This window comes from Pelodiscus sinensis, chromosome 2, assembly GCF_052426305.1.
Source record: "Pelodiscus sinensis isolate ZL-2025 chromosome 2, ASM5242630v1, whole genome shotgun sequence".
Lineage (NCBI taxonomy): Eukaryota > Metazoa > Chordata > Testudines > Trionychidae > Pelodiscus > Pelodiscus sinensis.
This window is the reverse complement of record NC_143053.1, coordinates 171891188-171916879: the sequence shown is the minus strand read 5'-3', so window position 1 is coordinate 171916879 and position 25692 is coordinate 171891188. Positions and strand designations below refer to the sequence as shown.

General features: G+C 43.8%; 1 protein-coding gene across 4 annotated transcripts in view; it reads right to left on the bottom strand.

Annotated features, from left to right (window-relative positions):
• MATCAP2 (microtubule associated tyrosine carboxypeptidase 2) overlaps nucleotides 1–21862 on the bottom strand; it is a 59072-nt gene extending 37210 nt beyond the window's left edge. The window contains exons 1-2 of one of the 4 annotated variants that reach the window (XM_025185156.3): nucleotides 21602–21862; nucleotides 17611–17853 (exon numbers count right to left, since the gene is read on the bottom strand). In XM_025185156.3, the coding sequence (XP_025040941.3) occupies nucleotides 17611–17635 (25 nt within the window). In that variant the 5' untranslated portion in view covers nucleotides 17636–17853; nucleotides 21602–21862. Of the gene's footprint in view, nucleotides 1–15955; nucleotides 16414–17610; nucleotides 17854–21601 lie in introns of those variants that run through there. The other 3 variants (XM_025185157.3, XM_006124058.4, XM_014574072.4) reach the window with 3 other exon arrangements.
• Nucleotides 21863–25692: the final 3830 nt, after the last annotated feature.

Genomic DNA, 25692 nt, shown 5'->3' with positions numbered 1-25692 from the left:
ATAACGGTTTAAAGATCTGACACACTAACATGGGAAGAAAATAAAAATCTATATCAGAATTAATCTTCAAACACAAATATTGTAATGCTTAAATCAAAAACAAGAGAAAAGGATAAAAAGTTGAGTGTATGTGCTGCAAGTGGTAGGGACCAATTATTAAATGTAAATATTTACAGGCTGATAGTTGTGAGTCTTCAGCACTAAGCTGGTTAGTCATATAAAAATTTTTTATTGGGGATTAAATATACATTGCTTTTAAAACTCAGATGTGGCCTTGTGTTTTGAATTCTGGTTTAGTTCTGCAGCAAACCATGCAGATCCCATTAATCAAAGCTTTAATCTACTAAATACATTCTGTCCACCAAAACAAACCTTGACATATACCCAGAAAAATATTAATATAGAATCATAGAATTATAGGGCTGGAAGAGACCTCAGGAGATCATCGAGTCCAACCCCCTGCCCAAAGAGGGCCAACCCCAGCTAAATCATCCCAGCCAGAGATTTTCAAGCTGGGACTTAAACACCTCTCGGGATGGAGATTCTATCACCTCCCTAGGTAGCCCGTTCCAGTGCTTCACCACCTTCCTAGTAAAATAGTTTTTCCTAATATCCAACCTAGACCTCCCCCACTGCAACTTGAGATTTCCCCTGATTTTCACCTGTTTTTATTGTTGTAGTAATAAATAACAATAAATTCCCAGCAAAAAATAAATAAAATAAAAATTGAAAATGAAGGGCCCTACGTATTAAAAAAAAAGTTTCTCCCCCCAAAACTCCACAGAATAAGCTTCCAAAGAAGGAGATCTAGGATGTGCTTGCCTCTGCAAATAAATTTAAAATGACAAAAATGATAGGGTAGGTTCACCTATTAGTATATTTCCCCAAACTCACATTTTTAGTTGCCAAAGAGTTTATCCGATAGCACTTAAAACCCTCCATTTATTAAGACTATTAAGAAGAAAGCAGTTACAGGCAGTCCCCGGGTTACGTACAAGATAGGGACTGTAGGTTTGTTCTTAAGTTGAATTTGTATGTAAGCCGGAACTGGTACATATTGTAGGGGAAACTCTAGCCAAACATTTTTTTTAGTTTTGGATAGCATAGGGAAAGGTTAACTCCCCTCTAATGTTTGTTTTGCTGTCTGTTCCCCTGTTCAGAAGATTTCACATCTATTTCTGTCCCTGTGACAAACTCAGGACTAAAGGAGTAACTCATCAAATACCAAACAGCTCTGCACCATGCTTTGAGCTAATAGCTTTATTTCCACACACCACCCAGGGTTCTAGGAGGAGGGTCCTTTTTTTGCTAACACAATGAGGCCAGCACTTTGTTTGTTTTGGTGGAGTCTTTGTTTGCCCAGGGAGCCCAGCATGTATAGGGGGAGGAGGGGCGGAGAGGCTGCTTTTGTCTGCTGTTCGGCAGCCTGTTGCTCAGGGGAGGGAGCAGCCTGTTGCTGGCAGGGGGGGAGGGGGGAGGCGTGCAGGATGCGAGGCCGGGGGGGGGGGGGGGGGGGGGCAGCGGGCGTGGGGAGGCACTTTTCCTCTGCCCGGCAGCTCTGCGGGACCCCAGTCGGAGCCGGCCCGAGGAGGAGGAGGATCCTAGGACCCAGGTGAGCGAGCCCCGGGAATGCTGCTGCGCATGTGCGGGAGTTGCCTCACCCTGTTCGTATCTAGGGATCCGACGTAAGTCGGGGACTGCCTGTAGTACCAAAGCTATTGCTAATAAGGAACTTAACACCATATTGTCAAAATATCTACTCAAAGTTGCACAATATCAACAGTTACTGGATTTAAAATAATGTGCTTGAAAGTATAAACCTGACAAATTAAACTAAATTCAACAGGCAAATAAAGTTCATTAAGGACTGTGTTAAATCCACTTTGGAGCAGTCAGTCCCTTGTCTCCTTGCTGGATTGTATGGCAGGGCAGCTCTAATAGCTTCGTGCCCTGCTGGCTTTGACTCTGCAGCAGGTTCCTTTCCCTGGGACATCCCTCAGGGAGGAGGGTATAATACCCTGACACCCCAATATTCACCACTCTCATGTGAATAGGATATGTTTTGAACAAAGTATGTCTTGTGAGGTATCATTCTAAAAGTCTTGCCTTGCTAAACATGTGTATCTCGTTGGCCTGTGTTATTGTTGTATGTGAAGTTATGAAATTTGACTATGAAAGTATTACTGAAATATGTTTTGAGGTTGAAAACAGCCACAAGGTACAACAATGTTAATGGCTTGCTAAGGAAATGCGCCCAAGCACAGGGATTACCCCAGGAACTGTGTACAACAGAAACCTCTCAGTGACAGCACTACACCAGTGTTTCCCAATTTTATTTGGCCATAGAATCCTTTTAAACTCGAAAGAATTTTGCAGCACCTCTAATAACAATCTAATATGTGGAGCTGAAAAAGCAGGCCACAAATAAGTAAGGATAATAATAAACAAATGCTAAAGAAGGTCACGAGATCAACATTTAGTTTAATTGCTCATATTTAAAAACAAAAATCACATAATATTAGTTATTTTTTTTAAATCATGAAATGTTATTGTAATGGAATTTTTTCACTGAACCCTTATTTTCACTTCGCAGAACCCCGGGTTCCACGAAATACCATTGGGAAACACTGCACTACACCATGGGAACTATTTGACCCAGGTCACAGCAAAAGAGCTTTCCAGGAAGCAGGAAGAAGATATAAAAGGGAGACAGTGATATCCTGGGGGGGAACCTCACACACCTACTACAACAAACCTGGACACACAGGAGGGGAAAAGAACTGAGCTGTGGAAAGTGATGGTCCCAGACTAGAAGGATTTTTAGCCAGTGTATGGAAACCTGGGAAAGCTAAGGTAACTGGTGTGCCTTAAGAATCTGCCAGCCTTTTTATCACTCAGGGTGAGACATTGCTAATGAATATCCTATCCATCTAGTGCAGGAGTGGGCAATAAACAGCCCATGGGCTCCACACATCTCACCAGAGTTAGCCCCTGGCAGGCCACCAGATGCTTTATCTGCAGTGTCTGCAGATACGGCTGCTTGTAGTTCCCATTGGTCGCAATTTGCCATTCCTGGCCAGTAGGAGCTGTGTGAAACAGTGTCCTGGTCCTCGTCGCTTTCTGCCACTCCTATTGGCCGGGAACAGCGCTCTGCAGCCAATGATAGCTGCAAATGGATGTACAGGTAAATAAAGCATCTGTTGGGTCGCCAAAAACTAAACCTGGAGAACCACGTCTGGCCGTCAGGGGGCTTATTGCCCATCTTTGATCTAGAGTGTTAAGCTCAGTTAACGGGTTTTGTTTATTTACTAAGGTAATCTGCTTGGTTCTGTTGTTATTACTCCAGAGTAGGGATGTTAACTATCATTTAATTGTGTAAACGTGTAACCGCTAGAAATTTTAATGGTTACATGTTTATACACAGGGGAATAGGCAGGAGCCCCAACCCATGCTGCTACCTCTCTGGGAATGGGGGAAGGCGGTTCCGACGAGCCAGCACGCACAGAGCCCACACATGTTGGTTCCTGCCTGACCCTCCACCCCTCTATCAGAGGCAGAAGCACTGGATAGGTGGAAGGTGGCTCGTAGGGAGCCAGTGCATATGGGCAGCCAGCTTAAAGCTGAATCCCCACGGGCACCAGCTCCTCCCCTCCCCCAGTTTGCTGCCTCTGATACAGAGGCAGCAAGGGGGGTGCATGTAGTTGATTGTGTAACCGACTGCACACTAACACCCTTACTCCAGAGATGTACACAGGAGAGGGCTGGGTAATTCCATGAAAACTCTGTGTGATTCAACAGCTGGATGTGTCCCCAGCTGTATGTTTGCCAGAAAGGGTCTTGAGGTCCTATCACAGCAGGACAGAGTAAGGGATACTCAGGTTGGTGGGACAGGTGGGCTCAGTGGGACTCCAGCACATCCAGTGGCACCCTGAAATGGGAGTGAGGGGTCAAACCTGGCATAGTGGGATCTACACTGCCAAACAGCTGCACACAACAGTTAATAGAATCTCCATCTATATGTAGCCTCTGGGCTGATTCCTCATGGAGTTAATGGAGGAATGATGTGCATTTCACTGGCCCTATCCACTCCCCCCCAGCAGATCCTCAGCACTACATGTAGGCTTCTATAGGGCCTAAGGGACTAAGTGGGTAGTTGCCAGTTTTGGTTGGATGTATTCCTGGAGGTTTCATCATAAGACAGACAATCCTGGAGCACTGGCAACCCTAAGAAAGGCAATGATGTCATAGAGATGCACTTTCCATTTCCGTGCCTGTAGTGGTGTAGCAGGCCAATCCATCAGGGAGAGGGTTACAAGCAAGCCAGAGGGAGCCTGCGCAAGCTGGGGTAACCAGGGTGAGGAACAGTTAGCCAATCAGAGCCACGCTGGGCCCCATAAAAGGTATCCGAGCTGAGGTGAACTCACCTCATCTTGACCTGCCAGGGAGAAGAAACTGGGTCCTACTAGGGAAGGGAACCAGTGGTACCTGGATAGAGCAGTGCTGGGCAGGCTCAGAGGAGCTGGAGAGAGCCTTCAGCCCCTAACGTCTGCTGGGCTGCGGCCTTGATAAAAGAGCCAAGAAGATGCAAGAGTCACAGGGAAGTGGTCCAGGGAATGGGAGCAGTCCAGGCATGTGAACAAGGGCAGGACAAGGAGGCTGCCAGAAGTTCCTTGGACAATGGACTGGCTTGGGTCCCCCCTTCCCATTTGCACCACAAAAATGTGGTCTATACAGACTGCAGCTTGCCCATGAGGCAAGATGCTAGACTTTGGGGCTTCAGTTGGCTATTCTGGCAGGTGTGAGACTGAGGACAGCTGATATCCCTGAAAGGGGGCAGAATGCTGAAGGGCAGTGTCTTGACAAGGATGCTACAGCTCAGGGAGTAGAGCAGAGTGGTGACCAGCGAGACACTGGCCAGAAGACAGTGCACTCCAACAAACCGAGCTAGTTCCAACTGTGACCAGCAGGAAGTGCTGTGGCAGTGAGTTAACTTCATTACAGTGCCTAAACTATAAGGAACCATGGAATAGAAGATATGGCCCTGAGTATTGTGATAGACCCAGACCAGCTGGCTGCTGCACACTAATGGAAGGAAGGTATGCTGGGGCATGGGTGAACAGTTTTCTCTTCCCTGAGTAAATAGGGATGAGCCTAGTGCAGCATAATCAGGCAAGCGCCTAAGGCAAATTAAGATCATGCTGAAGCAGCAGGCTAATCAGAGCACCTACAACCCATTAAGGCCTGCTAGGGCTTGTTTATAAGGCTTCTCTGCAGAGAGGACATTTTAGCCCAAGATCTGAGAGTGATAAGGTGAACTGTGAGTGTGAGCTGAGGACGAAGAGCAAGGAAGAGTGCTGTGGAGAAGCAGGACTGACTTGCTCAGGTACCAGAGGACAGGTACTGAGAGGGATCGTTTGGGGAAGTGGCCTAGGAAAAAGCTGCCAGACTATGAGTAAAAGAAACCCTGTCTGTTGCCGCTGCCTTAAGGACCCTGGGCTGGAATCTGGAGTAGTGAGTGGGCCTGGGTTCCTCCCAACCCTCCCCATGCCACTGCAGAATCTGCCTCTGAGAGAGGAGACCAGGACTACAGAGGGGTTTTCACCCTAAACTGTGGACTAGTCCGTGATGAATATAGCTCAGCAGGCTGTGACCCTCACCTCTAGAAAAGAAGCGGCTGTGTGGAGGGTCATAGCAAGTCTCTGAGGCACACACTGTCCGTCAGAAGCACAGAATCCATGGGGCATTGTCGGCGCTTTGCCACAGTATACACAGAGTTAAACTTAGTAAAGACCTCAGAACTTCACTATTAGGCATAACCAAACTGTAATTAACTGTATATACAATAATTATACTCCGAACAGAACATTAACAAAAGGGTCGTTAAATCCCTGAGAGGTAACTGAATCAATAATTTAATTCCAGCTTTGTTTTTCTAGTAAAATTAGTCATGGATCTAAGAATAAATGAGACAAAACCCCATCAGATCACTCTGAAAGTTTTCACACTTTTATGAACTCATTTTCATATTTCACACTATATGTACTCGTGTTTTTCAGTGCTACGGGAGCTAATGGGAAAAACAATAAACAGATCAATGTACTGTTGTATCGTACACATTGTACATTCATGCAAAACATCTACAAATGGGGGAACAATATCACACACAGTCTTAGAGAATCCTTCCAACTCTAAGGATGAAGTTAAACTTAGGGATGTGAACAGGTAACCGGGTGATGCTTACCAGGTAACAGTTAAATGGTTCCCTGGGCACAGCCATTGCCTGTGGCCTGTTGCAGGTGGAGGACTGCTCAAACTCCAGCAGCTAGCCCCAGCTGCTGGCAACTGGGAACCAGCAGCCAGCCCCAACACGGCTGGCAGCAGCCCTGTTTAACCAGTTAACTGATTAACTGGGATTTTACATGCCTAGTCAGACATACAGTAGAACTACAAAGTTATAAACACCAGAGTTACAAACTGACCAAACCCCACACTGCATTTGGAACCAGATGTATACATCAGACAGCAACAGAGACCAAAAAAATAAAGGGGAAAATTAAAAAAAAATGATTTGACAAGGAAATGAAACTGTTTCTAGACTTGTTCCATTTAAACTAAGTTGTTTGAAAGCAGCATTTTTCTTCTGCATATAAAGTTTCAAAGCTGTATTAGATCAATGGTCAGCTGTAAACTTTCGAAAGAACAACCATAATGTGTTTTTTTTCACAATTACGAACAACCTCCTTTCTTGAGGCATTCATAACTCTGAGACTGTATTAATTTTTTTCTCTGGTCTAACAAGCAAATATTATGTAAAATTAGTTTTGCTTTCTGGTCCTTCCTTTACACTTGTCACAGAGATAGCTACAGGGCATTACAGCTCAAGTTTAATAAAATCAGTTCAATCAATGCAGGAGAGACTGCTTATCTGGGTTTTTTTGCTTTGGTATACGCTGCAGTGGTATGCAAAATTACAATTCCCAGCACAAAGAAAACAACAGCAAGTATCCATTTCACAAAGTGATGCTCCTGGGAGTGATGGGACTATGCTCTTCTTCATTGGACACAGTGTCTCTTAGGAATAGAATCCTGCAGATCAATGGATCCCAATGAGTATCCACATCTGTGGGTAAAGATATGTATCCACATAGAGCTCTACTTAATTAGAGGAATGTCAATCTGAGCTCTGTATCATATTAAATCTTACACAAAATAGTGGGTGCACAGTTTTGGTTGTGCATGCAAGCTGAAAGTATCTTTACAGACTACCTCAAGCCAATTACATTCCAACTATCTAAAGCTGTGTCTGCACTACAAAGATAAATTGGAAAACGAAACACAATTTGCAGTACGCAAATTGCATATCTTTTTCCAATTTACTTCTGAAAGAGGCTTTGATGAAATTTGGCCCATCTACACTGGGCCAAATTTTGGAAAAAAACCCTCTTTCAGAACATCCCTTCTTCCATGTAAAACGAGATTTACAGGGATGCTGACAAAACGTGTCCGATTTTCCAACTTTTTTTTGGAAAAGTGGACGCATTCCTTGGATGTGGCAGAGCTTTTCCAGGATTCTGGAGGTATCCTGGAAAAGCTCTGCAGTCTTAGATGTACCCTAACAGTGGACAATTATCACCTTCACCATGAACCTACCCAAAACTGTGTTTGGGGTAGAGAAGGGTTCTTCTATAGCTACAATGTAAACAATTCCTTGGAGCTCAACTCGCATGTCACACACATTTCAGAAATGTTAAAAGCATAATAGAAGTAAAGTGCAGAAATCAGTGCAAAATAAAATAAAACCACAAATTCCTGTCTCATCAACAAAACAAAAAGATGTATGACGTTTCATTTCATTTGGATGTGTTATCTACTCTACAGTTACAGGCACTTCTCCACTTCTCTATGAAACCATATAAAAACAAATCAGTATTTGCAATATATGAAAAAGTATAAAAGACAGATGGTTGCTGAGGTATATTCACGTGTTGTAGAGCTGTGTGGTGAAGGGACATACTACACTGTTTTAAATACAACTGCAGCCTACCAACGAATGGCTTTATACAACTGAAAAATGTGTTGGCTTCTAAGAAACCCAGTGCTATTAAACGGAATCCATAAGAAGTTGCAATAATTAGTAATTAGCCTGTATTAGTACACAACTGTTAATACTATCAAGATTCCAAGCACTCCCATAAATTGGCTCCCTCAACTATAGGTGAAGAGTTGACACCATACTGTATCACATTACTTATACATGTGCCTACTTTTAAGTCCTACTGTCTGTGTACAAGGAGACCAAGTTACAACTGTTCTTAGAAGTATAATTATGATTTTCCTGACTTTATTTTGTTTATTTCAGTTTATACAACAGAAAAAAAAATAAAGAAGAGCATCTGTCCCAGACTCTGAGCAGCCCTCATGACCTCTCTCAAACTATCTGATATCCAAACACATTCTCTCAGTTGATCTCAGTGCACAATATCCAGAAATTGCAATCATATCACAAAAACTTAACACCTCTGACCAAAAAAAAATAAATCAGAATCCCCTTAAAACACATTGTCCCAGCTTTCTTCATGTTTTTGCTCCCCTCTGGATCACACAGAAGTTGTGAAAACTGAGGCCATCCTTCAGTACCCTCCTAACCCCTGTAGATTGCCTTGTATGCTAGTTTTCTTATTCCCCCTTTCCTGCTTTTATAACCAACCTACAGTTAAGTGTGGAGTCGTTTCTGCAATATTATAGCTGAGCTCTTAAACACAAAAGTCAGGAAACTGTCATGATTTCTACAGCAGCTATGACTCAGTCACACTGAAGGATCCATAAAACAGCAGGAAAACCAACTTCACATATTGTACAGTAATAGAAAATATATGGGACCTGATTCTGATTTCATTTATGATGGTTTTGCATTAATATAACTAGATTGACTTAAGTGGAATTACATGTGATTTATCCCACTTGAAAAGGAGAATCAAGCCCAAGACTGGAGATGAGTTGTGGTTGTTGTAGGAGCCATAGTTCTGCCTTTCATTATTTGTGTGTGTATACAGAACTTCACTTAAATGCTACAATAACATTTTTGCCTTTATGAACTGAATTTATTTTAACCAATGCCTATCTTCAGATCATGTAGGCAGCAAATATTTGTTAGAATTTATTAGAAATTATTAATAGAGATTTAAATTTTATATAATCTGTTATTGAAATTATTTGCTGTCAGCTCCTAGAAACGGGAATGCTAACAGCATCATTTCTTAACTAAGCATCTGGTCCAAAGTAAATTAAGGTATCCCTGACTTCAGTAGGCTTTGGATCAGCCCTTATGGCCAAATCCTGAGCAGTGTACAGCTTAAATGATGAAGAACATCATGCCAGAGGGCTCTAAATATACTAGGTAGAAGAAAACTCCTCCCACCTAGGACATCTGTGGTCACTCTTGCAGCCTCAGGGACTGGGTAATTCCCAAGGCTTTTACATCTTGTACTGCAGGTGGAGATGATGGAATGGAGCGAACAGTTGGTGGGTCCCCACAGATCTCCTACCTATTCCATTCCCTGCTTCTATTTTGTAGGGTATCAGCATGGAGATAGGCACAAAGGGAAAATGGTATTTGCTGTATAATACTGCAAATACTGTCCCACTCACTGTACTGTACTGATTTTGTAGGGAATCTTTGCATGGAGATCTCAGAAAGATTTCTTCCCCAGGCCACCCTCCCATGTGTTTAATTATGGGAAGGGTTTGATATTTTAGTTTTGTGACTGTCATATTAGATCACCCTTAGTGTTACCCTAATATGATTTTTTTCTATTTCATATCAGCAACCATATACGATTACATCATGTGTTTAGTTGTCTGTTTTGCAGATAGGCCAAGTAGCTTACAGCAATTCATGTACAAACTAATCAAGTCGCAAAACTCTAAAATGGAAAGCTGTAGGGAAGATATCTCAATGATTTCTTTAGGACAGATGTTCTCTCTCTGACTCATCCCATATATTTGCAATTATGTTTTAGGAATATTTTTAAACTTGTGAATAATTCAGTATTTGTCACAAACATTTAATAGACAGTACATGCTCTGACTGTATTGAAGACTTTAGCTAATGTGCATTGTGTGTGCAGAGAGCTGTAGAATCAAAATTCTGAGGGCTATGTAAAATAAGTAGACTAGTATGTGTATGTATACCATAGTTTTAATGACAGGGGCCAGTACTTTTGAAGCAGCAACTTCTATCTTCTAAACCCTCTTTCACTGACTGCCATGGTCTGACTGGCCATGGTATGCAGAGTAACAACAACCAAAAAACCCTGTGTGACCATTGTTTTCTTATAATGATAAACATACTGAAGCTGACTCATCTACTATGTATTTGAGAGTCTGTCTCTGTGTCTGTCTGTCTGTTCAAGAACTCCTAAATGGTTACAGATGCCAAATGGTTTAAAAAAAAATACTGGACACACTTGATATTACATCACAAACTACATTACAACTTATTTAGAAAATACTGGACATTTCTATTTTCTCAATTTGTTTCCCAAACAGAAAGCTGAAATACTGGACTGTCCGGTTCAAAACCAGACACCTGGCAACCCTATAAATGGCAACAGCTAGGACCACCAAATTCAGTATACAGCTTGCCAAGAAAATGGGATGTGCCTGAAATGGGATTGTTTCTCATGAAATCATACAGAAAAACAGAATCAGCAGGCTGGTGAAAGAGGCTGCCTATTTTGCAAATAGGCCAAGTAGTTTACAGCAATTCATGTACAAAATAATAAAGCTGCAAAACTCTAAAATGGAAAGCTGTAGGGAAGATATCTCAATGATTTCTTTAGGACAGATGTTCTCCCTCTGACTCATCCCATATATTTGCAATTATGTTTTAGGAGGATCTCTCCATCTGCGACTGCCCAAACCCTGAGACTCCCCACACAGGTGACCTGGCTGGAGTGCTCCCCACTTCTGGCTGGGGGCTGCTCTGGCTGGGCTGGAGTGCCCTCTGCCTGCGGTGGGCCTTGCAGGGCTGAAGCAGCACCATATCTGCAGCAGGCGGGGGGCTGCTCCAGCCCCCACTAGTTAACTATAATCAGGAAGTCTCACCCTTTAAGATTAATCCTGCACTTCATAATTTGATAAAAGTATTGACTTCCTCCTAACCAATTCTATAACACTTTTTTAGTGGGGGTGGGGAACCTCAGGCTTGTGGGGGCTGGATGCAGCCCTTGGTTTGCCTGGATCCAGCCTCTGAGATTCTAAGCTCATCCCCAGCATTGGAGAGTCCATACTGGCGCTCCAGCTCCCACCCTCCTGCTGCCCACTGTGAGGCTGGAGCAAACAAAATCTACTAGCCAGAGCCCCCAGGCTCTGGTGTGTGAAAGGAATGAGGGAATTATGTTTCTCCTTCTCAGTTGGGGACCACATCAGTGAGGGTTTTTTGTTTTGTTTTTTGCTTCTCACTTGTGCGCAACCCCTCTGACTGATTTTTCTGTGGGCCAACAGACCACAACCCAAAAAAGATTCCCTACTTTACCTTCTAGCATCCAAGTGCTTCCAGACATAAGTGAATTTATCTTCACAAAATTTCTATGAGATTAAATGGTGGCATTTTCCCTATTTTACAGCTGGGGAATTGTGACACAGAAAAATTAAAGACAAAATTGTCAAACATGACCACTAATTTTGGTTCACAACCTGAGATACCTAGGATCACATTTTTCAGGTACTTATAATTTTTATATAAATTTAAAAGTTCCCAAGACGCTCTCCTGTCTCTATGTGTGAAAACTGAGATTGTTTGGAGGTTCACAACATGGGGTTTACAATGGAAAGTGTTCGGAAACTTGATTATATGGACACGGTGTGACCAGCTCTGCTATTGACTGAAAATGAGTTAATTGTATAACTTGTCAGTGAGTTAAATAAAAAGAATCACATGAGCATGATAATGTCTAATCTTCATGCCATCGCAACAACTCAGACATTAAAACAGATAACTGCCTATCTACAGGGTCTTCTTTGTTTTATGAAATGCCTGCAAAAAATAAATTTTAGAAGTCAAAGCTGGTTATATGATCGTTTAAAAAAATCCCACTTACATTTGTATCTTCTAACCTAATATCCACTATTTAAAGTGTATTTTTGCCGTTAAAACTATAAGGCTGTGTCTAGACTGGCAAGTTTTTCTGCAAAATCATGTGATTTTGCGGAAAAATTTGTCAGCTATCTACACTGGCCGCTTGAATTTCCGCAAGAACACTGACGAGCTCATGTAAGATCATCAGTGTTCTTGCGGAAATACTGTGCTGCTCCCGTTCGGGCAAAAGCCCTCTTGCGCAAATCATTTGCGCAAGAGGGCTAGTGTAAACAGCATAGTACTGTTTTGTGCAAAAAAGCCCTGATGGCTAAAATGGCGATCGGGGCTTTTTTTGCAGAAAAGCGCATCTAGATTGGCCATGGATGCTTTCCCGCAAAAAGTGCTTTTGCGGAAAAGCATCCTGCCAATCTAGATGCGATTTTCCAAAAATGCTTTTAACGGAAAACTTTTCTATTAAAAGCATTTCCAGAAAATCACACCAGTGTAGACGTAGCCTAAATGTAGCTGCAGAGTTTGTTTCAGCTTACTGATTTCAATTGGGTACCAGCGTGGCATAGAGTTTAACATACAAATGACCACAGTGGGTCAGACCAGTGGTCCCTCTAGTCCAGTATTAGTGGCCAGTGCTAGATGCTTCAGAGAAATGAACAGAATAGGGCAAATTATCAAGTGTTACTCAGCCCCAGTTTCTGGCAGTCAGAGGCTTAGGGACACCCAAAGTATTGGATTACATCCCAAAAATGTTGGTTAATAGCCATTGACTGAGCCATACTCCATGAACTTCTCTAGTTCTTTTTTGAACTTATTTATTCTTTTGGCCGCCACAGCATCTCTTGACAATCACTTCAACAGGTTGACTGTGCGATGTATGAAGTTCTTCATTTTGTTTATTTTAAACCTAACTGCCTATTAATTTCACTGGGTGACCCCTGTTGTTTGTGTTATGAAGAAGTAAGTAACACTTCCTTATTCACGTTCTCCACACTTGTATTGAGTTTGTAGACCTTTATATATCCTTCCCATTTGTTTTTTTCTTTTCTAAAATGAACTCTCAGATTTTTTAATTTCACCTCCTATGGACACTGTTCCTCACCCCTAATCATTTGTATTTCCCTTCTCTGTACTTTTTCCTATTTCAATGTATCTTTTTGAAGATGGGTGACCAGAACTGCGTATAGTATTCAAGGTGTGAGAGCACCATGGATTTATATAAGTGGCTACTCCTAGGGAAATTCTGTGCCATTGTACATTCACAGAGTTTATGTCTTCCTCAGATATCTTTGCTTCCCCACAGAAATTATTTTCTAATGGGGAAGCAAAGAGAAGCTACAAGAGCAGCTATGCAACCCTCCCTAGCAGTATGTTTTGGGTGCCTAGGGCAGCCAGCAGAAAGGCAGATGACTGTGGGGCAAGGTATGGGATTGAGGAAGATCTAGCTGGTGGCTCCTACCTAGTGCTGGGCTCAACTGCTAGTCCCGGTTGGTCTGGGAAGGATGGGACTTCCTCTTCTCCTGCATAGCTTCTGGGAACCGGTCAGACCCATCCCCAGCTTTCTTTGCTAGCTACAGGAAACTCTGCAAACTCCCTCCCTGCTCTGCTTTCTGCATCTAATACTCCTTCAGCTGCAAGGAGATGCTCCCAAATCCACCTAACCTCTATGCATCCTGACTTCCTTATATGCAGACCCTCCTGCTGAGCCTCAGAACCTCATCCAAGTGAGCCCCACTACACTGCACCTGGACCATCCTGATGAGTCTCCCACACCAAATTAACCCCAATCAGCTGCACCTGGATTCCCACCCCATTGAGTGCTACACCCCAGCTAGTTGACCTCCTGCTGAGCCCCCCACATTTAGCTTTATGCTCTCCATACTCAGACCTGCCCTGCTGAGTCCAAACACCTTTACCTGGACCCCCCTGCAGAGTCCCATTATCATTGCACACACCATCTCCTCCCCTCCCCCTCTCCCTCCCCCCTCCCCGAATCCCCACTGAGTGGCCCACACTCAGACTGCCCAACATAAAAGCCTTTCAACCCACAGCTGGATTCCCCATGCCAATCCCTTCCACAGTTGGATCCTGGCTTGCTGAGCTTGCCTGCCCACATCTGGTGCACCTGGCACAGAGGGGCAGGGCCTTGGGTGCTTCTGAGGCAGGCCCAGTACTTGCACTGTGTCAGGGTTAGGCTCTGCCTCACTGCTAAAACCATACCTGGGGGGGAGAGCTACAGAGTGACCTCCCACATCTGTGTAGTCAGTGGCCTGTGCTCCCCAATGCCATGCTGGTGCCTCCACATTTATTTGACAAATAACATTTGCAAAATTTTGCAGAATCTTAAAATATTGCGCACAGAGGTTTGAAATTTTTGGTGTCGAATTTTCAAATATTTGGTGCAGAATGCCCTTGGGAGTAAGTAGCATTAGGATATATTCTATCCTACTATCTATTTCTTTCTTAATGGTTTTTAATGCTCCGTCAGCTGTTTTAAATGCTGCTGCACGCTGAAATGATGTTTTCTGAGAACTATCCACTATAATTCCAAGGTCTCTTTCTTGAGTGTTAACAGCTATTTTAGACCCCATCATTTTGGATATACAGTTGGGATTATGTTTTCCAATGTGCACCACTTTGCATTTATCAATGCAAAATTTTATCTGCCATTTTCTTGCCAAATCACCCAGTTACTCTATACTGGTGTTATCAGAACTGTTCTGTCCATAGGACAAATCGGGATGGCCATCCCAGGCCTCGTACTTTTGGGGACCAGAGGCCATTCCATGGACAGGAGGGACCCAGAGGATTACAGGAACCTGGTGCACTGTAATAGCATGGGTTGCTCCCCCGCACTCACAATGTGGGTGGCAGGAGCTGAACGAGGGGCAAAGGGGCGGAGCAGGGGCACAGCTTGTAGAAGGGGTGGAGCAAAGGATGGGCCTGTGGTGGAGGAGGGAGGGTTGCCCAGGGCCTATGCCTGAGCACTGCAGGGGGCATGCTCTCTGCCCGCATCCCACTCGGGATGGCCCTGGATGTTTTTATATGGTAACTGCACAGTTCTCTGAGAATATTAGTGGCAAGGAGAGGGAGAAGATATTGCTGAAACAACTGTAATGTTTACTAATATTTTATGCTTTACTTGAATCTTCTGCTACCTCTTTTGTGTTTTCATTAAAATGTTGTAGTTACATACTAATTTTACAATGTCTCAGGATCAAAGGGTGCCTCAAACAAAATTATTAGCACTCTACTGTTTTGATTTTTACATTGCCTCTTTTGTTCTCTCATTTTGGTTAAATTTAAGCTGTTTAGATATGCAGCATCAATTCACCTTGGCAATGAATACATGGAAAGCAAGGAGTTTATAAAGTAAGTAAGATTATTTAGTATTTTAGTTGCTTGCCATTTTGCAGATTTGTTTCCTGTTGTAATTTTATTTTAACTGAGGTTGCTAGGAAATGTTTATATTTTTAGCAAGGCTGTGGCCAAATACATCTGTAAGAAGATGGGAAATGGCCACTTCATGAACAAAATGACATGCCATCTAGTATTTAATTTGGGGTATATTGTTGCTATAGCTTTATTCCAGTGTGATTGTTGTTGATTATAATCATTATAACAATGCAGCATTCCAACAGCATCAGGGGAAAGAAATCACTTTGGAAACTAAATATTATCAGTTGTTTAATAATACAGTGAGGAGAGAGGCGGGTAAATTCCATTGTAGCCATTTTTATCATTTTCTCTACTAATGCTATTGTTCTGGTGCAGATGGCAACTGCAGAAATATGATGGGAAGGGTAGAACCGAGAGTTAATGAGGAGGAGGATGGTGATAATAGTAATTAATAGTAATACTCACCAGTGACACGGATGGATTCGAGCATCATTCTTCTTGCAGTCTGTGTGTGTGTAGGGCTGTCTGTCTACCTCTCTTTCCCTACCACCCTAAAGATGCCCCTTTGTGGAGAGCTGAGAAACACAGGCAACGACAAGGGTGAAGATAGTACCCTCCTTTTGTTTACACATAGGCTGGTGAAAGGGGAAGCAGAGGAGGAGAAGGCTAAGGCGGCTGCAGCAATGGGGAGGCTGCAGGGCTATGTGCAGCCTTGCCCCCACCCACACCTAGCAGCAGCTGCTACACCCTCTACCCCCTGCTTTAAAGGCAGCAGAAAAGCGGCTGGCTAGCCAGGACACCCGCCACCCTTCCATGGCACGGCACAGCACTGGGGGCGAGAAGGACGGAACAAGACGCGGCAGCACCCGCGCAAAGAGAGAGACAATGCGGTCTTCCCGAAGGAGACTACAAGCCCCAGCATGCAGTGCTTCCTACCAGTCCTATGCACAGCCGGGAGCAAGCCGAGCATTGCATCCTGGGATTTGGAGTCTGTGAGGGAGGTTACGAGCCTTGCCACTGCAAACATTCCAAACAGGTCCTGCGGCAAAGCTGTACAGCTGTGTTTCTTAAACTATGTTCTGGGAACACTGCTGTTCCCTGAGCAACTCGCAGGAGTGCCACAACCTCTTCTTTGATTTTATTACTTCTTTGGTTTTGTCTTTTTTGTTTGACAACAATTTTTTCTGAAGAAAATTTTCATAGGTGTTCTGCATAAAAAATATTATTGTTGGGTGTTCCGTGGCCTCAAAAAGTTTAAGAAACGCTGCTGTACAGTGTGGAGACCTGCACAACGCCTAGTGGCTGACACTTCCTAGTGCCATTTCAAGCAGGCAGAGTTTACCTCCACTTGTATTTTTCCAGTTGGGCCTCTTGTGATTTTATTTGAGTGATGTAAATGCAAATCCTGGACCAAATTCAGCAGTGAAATAAATTACAGCACAAGTTACCCCTCGGGCATACCGTGGTTAGAAAAAAAAATGAATATAAATGCTCGAGTTGTGTGACTTGTGCTGATTTACATTCAATGCATGTGCAACCAAAACATGACTTTCACTATTATGAAAGCTCTCAGGACCAAAATAAATCCTAGGATAAGCAGTATCAACCCTGTGCTGTGGGTTCCCTTCAAAGCAGGCAGGCCGTTGCGAGGGACAGCAGCCTGTTTGTATTTCTTTTTATGACACTCACCTATTCCTTAGCAATTAAGTTATACAAATTATAAACACTGACTAAATGTCAACTAGGAGTAGGTTACACAACCTTGACACATTTGTTTGCTCAACCAACACCACACAGTTGTTCTGGTAGAGTTTTGTTTTCTTTCAGACTACCAAGATAAATATTTTTTGAATCAGACTCTGGGAATACATTCGGTACAGTAATACATTTTGATTTTCTAAAGAGCACTTTGTTGAAACTTTCAGTCACTATTTTTCACTCACATATAAGGTTCCAGTATTTGAATTAACCATATAACAAAATATTCAACATAGTATGTATGGACTTTTTTCAGAAATCATAACAATACAAATAATGCATCTGATACTTGGATGTAACAGAAAATCAGTGTCCATAAACCCCAACTCTACAGCAATTTAAAATGTAATTCTTAGTCCTACCTGAAAATGTTTCATGTATCTCCATAAATCTTCCTAATGGATATATTTAAATGTAGAATACAAGGGCTGAATAACTGGGCTCTCCCCACATAATGCTGATCATATAGATTTTTATCTTCTTTCTATCCCTGTTTATAGGCCATGAATCAAGATAGAAAAATTGTCACCACCTATCCATTTTTGATAGTTTTCTGACAGAGGCAGCTCTAAATGTTTGAAGCTCCCAGGGTATGCACAAGGAATCTAAGGAGAACAATAGGGCACAAAAACAATGTTTAATGATTCAGATTCATATTGTACCATAATATAAGCAGTCACAGTTTTTAAAAAGATGGCCTTATCTTTACTTTATCATCACCACAGCTTATGCACTCAAAAGCAAGGGCATCAAATTCATTCTGTAAAAAGAGCTAAATGACATTTTCAGAATCTATACTAATGTGAGAGCTAGTACTGAAAAACAGTTATACTTCAATTGAAGACTGACAAACTTTAGGTCTTTTTATCTAGAATTCTAGGAGTGGGAAGAATTTGCATTCTGTTAAAATCACATCTAAGTTTACTTTAAGTTTAACTTATGAAGAAATCATGGTATCAAAGAATCATAGAGTTGGAAGAGACCTCAAGAAGTCCTCAAGTCCAACCCCCTGCCCAATGCTGGACCAGCCCCAACTAAATCATCCCAGCAAGGGCTTTGTCAAGCTGAGACTTAAAAACCTCTTGGGATGGAGATTCCACCACCTCCGTATGTAATGCATTCCAGATCTTTACCATCCTCCTAGTAAAATAGTTTTTCCGAATATCCAACATCCCCCACTGCAACTTGAGACCATTGCTCCCTGTTCTGTCACTACTGAGAACCACCTCTCTCCATCGTCTTTGGAACTGCCCTTCAGGAAATTAAAGGCTTCTATCAAATCCTCCTTCACTCTTCTCTTCTGTAGACTAAAATCCATCTGATCTCTATAATGAACCTTGATAGCATGGGAGTATCTGAACACACACACATCTCTACAAGTAAAAATAAAAGGAAATTAATAAAAACAGTTTGGACAGAACCAAGCTATCAATGGTACATCACATGATACCTGGCAGTTATAATAAAAACAGTAGATCTGTTCAAGCAATGCAAATAATCAGAATAAGAGAATAACAACTTGACTGTTGTTCAAAAGGGCACTCAGGTAACATGCTAATTTATATAGCATATATGCCATGAGACATTTGCTGGTGAAGCGCCTACAGAGCTCTGGCAGAAATATAGCACTTCCCGTCCTCTGCAAAACCCTGAGGGTCCAGGGTAGCAGAGAAGCAGATACACATATTTTTTTAATTGTATCTTTTGGTATATATGGTTGTGACAATTTTCTTCCACTATTTGATCTTAGGAAGTGGGTCTGGCCCACGAAAGCTCATCACCTAATAAACCATCTTGTTAGTCTTTAAAGTGCTACATAGTCCTGTTTTTTGTTTCAGCTACACCAGACTAACATGGCTCCATTTCTATCACTATTTTCAATGATCCACAGATTCTGGAGGTAGCTTAATTCAATAGTGTCTTGGGGCTCCAGCCCCAAAATCACTGAAAGCCAGAGCATTTGAAAATAAATAGCTGCGGTTTACCTTCCTCTCCCTGCCTCTCTTGAACATCATCCCATCTCTTTTGGCTACCTTCTGTCCACTTTTCTGTGGTGGCTACCTCTTCCTTATGCCTCATTTCTCTCACATTCATGCTCTTGCATTCAATCACCACAGTGTAAACAAAATGGAGACCTACACAGGGTCCCAGTAGTTTCCTGTGAAGCAGAGGTGGTGAGCCCTTGAGAATTCAATGCCAGTTTTCTCGGTGGTAATAGAAGGTGGGACATGGGGATGCTGCTCAGGATTTGGTATTTTCCCTGGCAGCAGCTACAAGCAACAGAGAAGAAGCAGGGGTGCTCAGTCAGGTGCTTGGATCTCCTTCCAAGTTGCCCTGATTGCGTTCTATGCGGTATCTGTTAAGCAGGGGGTTATGGCTGCACATGAGCTCACCCTAGAGGGAAAGTCATTTCATGTAAATGGTCTCAAATTCGTTGCCTATAGTCCATCTATGGCCCAAACAGTAGCACACTCCGGCCCATGCGCAACTATCAGCATGTGAGTCCTTGCATCCCTGTGGTTGTCTGTACCCCAGTGGTGTAGCGAGGGGGGGGGCAGTTGCCACACTAGGGGGGCACCAATTTAGTTCCCCTCCGCTTCCTCTGCCACCCATCGGCTCGCCTGCTCCTCCTCCGCCTGCCGCCGGTGGCTGAAGCCTCCTCCCTGCCTCTCTGCCCCCAGCCTGACCCTCCTCCATCTCCGCCGATGAGCTGTATGTGTGGGGGCCTGGCCCCAGACTGGAGGGGGTGGGGAAAGATGCAGTACAAGCTCCCCCTCCCCCCCCAGGGTCTGGCTCAGACATGCGCCAGCGGCGGGAGGGGGGAGACAAATGTTGCCTTTACCCCCGGGCACATAACACCCTCGCTACGCCTCTGCTGTACCATTCCCCAAAGCCCAGCCTCTGCTCTGCCCCTGCTTTACCCTCTTCCCCATGCCCACTCCCCAAAGGATTCAAATCCTTCCAGTGGGCCAGCAGGCACTCCCTTCTGTCAGGGCCCCGGGAAATGCCAGGGTCTCTGCACACTCCTAAGCATCTCCCAGCCTTGTCTTAAAATTACCAGGGGGCCAGGTGTGGGGCAGGTGTTGGGGAACAGGCAGCGGGAGTGACGGAGAAACAAGGCAGCAGCCTTTGCTCCGCTGCACTGCCCTCTATGGAGAAGCAGAGCGACCATCCTCTCCCGGAAGATGGCAGAGGAAAGGAGCAGAAGCGGCTATGTCATTCCACTTGCTTGCAGGTCCTGCTGCCACAATGAGTGCAGGGGGGCCCAGCCCCTGCTACCAGCCCCAGCTCACCCAGTGCCTCACAGACTAACCTCAGTATGGGAGACTGCTGTTCCCTCTATGAGACAGTTGCGGGCAGACTCAGTGGGGCCCCTCAAAACACAGGAAACAGAGCGGACATCCCAATCATCCTGTGGATGGGATAAATCTGCACACACCACTCTTGGGCCACAGGGACATGCTGGCAGTAGTGTGGAAGTAGCAACTGGAAACCACTCTAGCCCTGCTGGGCGATCAGCATGGGCAGCCAGTGCAGCAAGGCCTGGGGGAGGCAGGCTCTCAGTCCCACCTACAGCCCTGCCCCTTCTGTTGAGGCCCTGCCCCCCACAGAGAGAGGAGTGTAGGGGGTGAGCGCACATGCCCCTGCCTCCCCAGACTGGAGCACCAGGTAGAGGGGCGGCTGTGTGGCCTGATCCTCCCTGGTCCTGGAGCACTGGGGCGGGCAGGCGCTCCGAGGCAGCAACACTCCGCTTCAATACACCTACAGCAAGCATTCTGGGGGCGGAGTATGGGCGGGACCATGCCTGCTATCTTGGGAAGGCAAAGCCTTCCCCTGTCTAGGCTACTGGATACCCATTGTGATCAGTGGTGGCTGCAGAAGCCTCTGGTGGGTTTAAATCGCCTGGAGGCAGCAGAAAGGGCCGGGAGATGCTTGGGATTGTGCAGAGACCCCCGTGTTTTCCTTAAGACTGTGCTGTGCCAGGAAATTCAATGCAGCTGACAGGTGGGTAAAATACCAAAGATTCCCCATTGCCACGGAAAAGGCAGGTCCAGATAAATTGGGGGTGCAGCTAACACCTATTTGGGATGATGGATGTTATTGTGGGGAGGTCTTGTTCTCTGAGGGCAAAGGCATGGAAGCTGATGTTTGGTATCAGATGATATTCATACTCTGGAAATCTACCTGAAACAGTAGGATTCCTGAAAACAAACAAATCACCCTGTTCACCCCTCATTAGGAGATAGAATGAAAACTAATTTTGGAACCCAAGATTTAAAATCTCCACTTTAACATTGCATTCATTCCAGAGATTAATTACACTTTGGTCAGAAATATAATTATTTGACCTACTTGCATGTAGAAAAATATCCTTACAGGAGCATTATTGTCTGTATGTATATCATCCAGAAGAGCAGAAAGACATTCTGTGGTTTCCTACTCTGTCATGCTTGCAAATCACAAGCTGTTTTATTTTTTTAAATAATCTCTGCTTTGTTTTGTTGCACTTGTGTTGGTCCCTGATTTCGGGCTAATTTCTGCCATCCATAAGATCCTACTCTGTTCAGAAAGATTAGCACAGACCCCAGGCAATTGAAATAAAAAGTTCACATTATGTGGCACAAAGTCAGAGCTGTCGCAGCAGAAGGGTCAGCCTCCATTATCTGGTTTAGTGGTTCCGCTAATTTCTTGGGTAGTTCCTGAGCAAACAACTTCACTAACAATCTGCCTCTAATTGAGCCTTTCTTCTGTTGCACCTTTTCTAGAACCTTCTCTCAAAGTCTCTATGACATCGCTGTCTGACTCCAACTGGATTCTGAAGTGATCCCTGTAAGCAGCGAATATGTTACATGTTTACAGAGGGCCAGAACATCCTACTTTTGTAAACCGATCTCTTATTCAATGGGACTACTCCGTTAAGATACGGAGGTATTGTGCAGATCTTTTTTTTTAAGACTAAGGCATGATGCAGGACATGAATTAGCCTGAATGAAGGTGCTGAATTCAATGCTGGGTTATGTAGGGTTGCCAGGTGTCCAGTTTTGAATGGGACAGTCCAGTATTTGAGCTTTCTGTTTGGGAAACAAATTGAGAAAATATAAATGTCCGGTATTTTCTAAATAAGATGTAATGTAGATTGTGATGTCAAGTGTGTCCAGTATTTCTATTGAAACCATCTGGCAACCCTAGGGTTAATGCCAAAGGAATTGTATTCAGCCAGCACAGCCTGGACTGAGTGGCACTGTCTGGGAGCAATATGGTAACTAAAGCCGTTTCCTGATGGAATCATGAGGGATGGTGTCACTGAAAACACTTCCTGCCCCTGCCTGACTGTGACTCCCTGGAATGTGGCAGCCATTGCTAGTACAAAACTCTACCTTCCTACATCTGCAGGAGTGGATCTCAACCGGGGACTTCAATCAGTTTGCACTGGCTTAATTGACTGAAGAATATGGCTTTATGTTCTTTTCTTTCTCATTTCAATCACTGCTGTGTCTAGACTGCACCCCTTTTGCGGAAAAGGGATGAAGATTAGACACAGCGCCATTGCAAATGAAGCAGGGATTTAAATCTCTCCCGCTTCATTTGCATGAACATGGCTGCTGCTTTTTTCCAGCTCGGGACTTTGCCGGCAAAAAGCGCCAGTCCAGACAGGGATCTTTCGGAAAATAAAGCCTTTTCTGAAAGATCCCTTATTCCTCTTAAAATCAGGAATAAGAGATCTTTCGGAAAAGACTTTATTTTCCGAAAGATCCCCGTCTAGACTGGCGCTTTTTGCTGGCAAAGCCCCGAGCCAGAAAAAAGCGGCAGCCATGTTCATGCAAATGAAGCGGGGGAGATTTAAATCCCCGCTTCATTTGCAATTGCTCTGTGTCTAATCTGCATCCCTTTTCCGCAAAAGGGGTGCAGTCTAGACACAGCCACTATGTTTTACCAACTACGGACCAAATCTGGAAGTCCTGCCTTGATGTTTGTTCAGTTCTTAATCAAGTAAAACTTTCGGTGAAGGCGGTGGCAGTTTTGATTAAGTAAAACAGAGTTAAGACTTCAGGACTTGGGCCTAAAACTCCTCTCTGTCCTTTTCATTTATCATCTGGATTTCCCAGGTGCTCTTCAGTCTTCATAGTTCAAATCCTATTTTGGTTACTTCTGACAAATAAGATTTATTAAAGAGGTGGGGTAAGAAATACATGACCATGACGGGCTTTCTTTGCATGTGGATCTCAGTGTTCTCTAGAACTTGAACCTGTGCCAAGGAAACTTTGCCATTGACTTCAGCAGCCAGTGCCGCAAGCACCTATGGAAGGAAGAATCAGCTGCCTCTGCAGCATGTCTCATTTACTGAGAGCCCCTCACCAGGATCAGGATCTGCATGGATAGAATGGCCTTTGTCTAGCCTAGCCAGGGTTCTCTCCTCACCCGTGGAGTTCCTCAACAGCAGGCTATACTGCCAGGACGACATGTCTGACCTTTTCAATGATGGTCCTCCCTGGTAGGGAATTCCCCTTTCACAGGGTCTCAGAGGCTACATCTACACTGCACGCTTATTTAGAAATTAGCTATTTCGGAAGAGTTATTCCGAAATAGCTTATCTCGAAATAGCACGTCTACACTGCAGAGAAGCCTCAAAATTAGTCCAAGGCAGGTTTCCCTAATGTAGACATGTTATCTCAATGTAGAGCTCTAGGAGGCGCTGAAGAGGAATAACTTAGGATGTCCCTGGTGAGGGGCTATTTTGAAGTAGCACTAGTGGAGTATCTACACACACCTTATTTTGAAATAGCTATTTTGGAATAGGCATTATTCCTCATAGAATGAGGTTTACAGATTGTGGAATAAGCCATCCGTCATCCCACACGCCAGGAGGGATTTTTGGTACGGGAGGGGACTCAGGGTTGACACATGGGTTGGGGATGCAAGATCTGGGAGTGAATTAGCAGGTATGTGGGGGGGGAGGGTGTTCTAACCTGGGACAGGGGATTACAGTATGGGAGGGAGTTCGGATTGTGCGCACTGGACAGGTGATGCTTACCTCAATCTATTCCCAGTCAGCAGGCAGTGGGTCTAAGGCATGTTGCCCTGCAGTGGAACACTGAGACTCAGGCTTCTAACCTGTGCCACAGAGACTTACCATGGGCTGGATGAAGTGACACAGTGGACCAGATCCAGCCTGCAGCCCACAGATTCCCTACCCCCGGTAATAGGGAGACCTGGTAACAAGGGAATATGTGGAGGTACAGGGCCTCTGCACAGACAACATTGGCCTCCTCTGGATCTCCCCAGGATCTACAGGGCTTTGGGACCAGACTTGGAGAAGAACAGGCAGCCCCTCTCTTTTCCTTGCCCAAAACAGCACCACCAAAATGATGATGTGATGGAAATTCTTCAAGGGAAACTTTTTAGCATCTTCTTCTTTGGGGTTTTAGTGCAGGAGCAGGTAATCCTTCCCATTGCCCATGGATTACATACTTCTCCAATTTACATGTATGTATGGATTACATACTACTGCCACATTATAAACACTACATTTAGATTACATATCAGTATTTTGTGTGCTATTTTCAGAGGTTTTTGCTTATTTGTCTCATTGATGTGTATGCCAAAATCTCCATTCTATGTCCCTTTAGTTACAGTTATTCTATTTTCCATTGATTCAGTAATATTTATAAAAGCAGGATTGAAATGGTGTAGATATTTAGTCATCCCTGGAAATGCCTTCTCATGTTTATCTGATTAGTTTAATGCTGCAGCAGAGTTGGGTATGTTAATAAAGTCTCTTCAGTGTAGAGATGTGAAAAACATTTGTACATTACGTTTAGATTTCAATTGCTCACAGCATTTTAGCAGTTCACCCCTTACACAACCTCTTGCTAATTTCAGCAGTGCTTAGATATTTTAATGTAAAATTAGAATTCCTGTTGCAACATGTGTTAAATACTCTTAAAACACATTAATTGTTTAAGTCATGACCTCTAATGTAAACATGTTGTTATTGCATAACATATTTCTGGGATCACCATGTAACCCACTCACCTAGGCTATGTCTACACTCGCGGCTTCTTGCGTGAGTAATATGCAAATGAGGCTAAGCGTGGAATATTGCCGAGCCTCATTTGCATACCTAATGAACTACCATTTTTTTCAGAAGAGGCTCTTGCACAAGAAGGAGCGTCTACACTGCCCCTTCTTGCTCAAGAAAAATCTTCTTGCGCAACGCCGTTCTTCCTGAAAAGTAATAGGTATAATGGCATTCTGTAGAGGCTTCTGTACTTAGGCTCCCTAGATATCCCAGGTTCAAATCTACCTGGTGGCGGTAAACCACAGCAACTTGTTACAGTGCAAAAGAAATGGTAGAGAGAGCAAGGTCATCATCAGCTAATATTATATCCATAAGATGAAGGTCTTAGGCCTTTTAAGATAATACTTGTATGCTTGGTATTCAG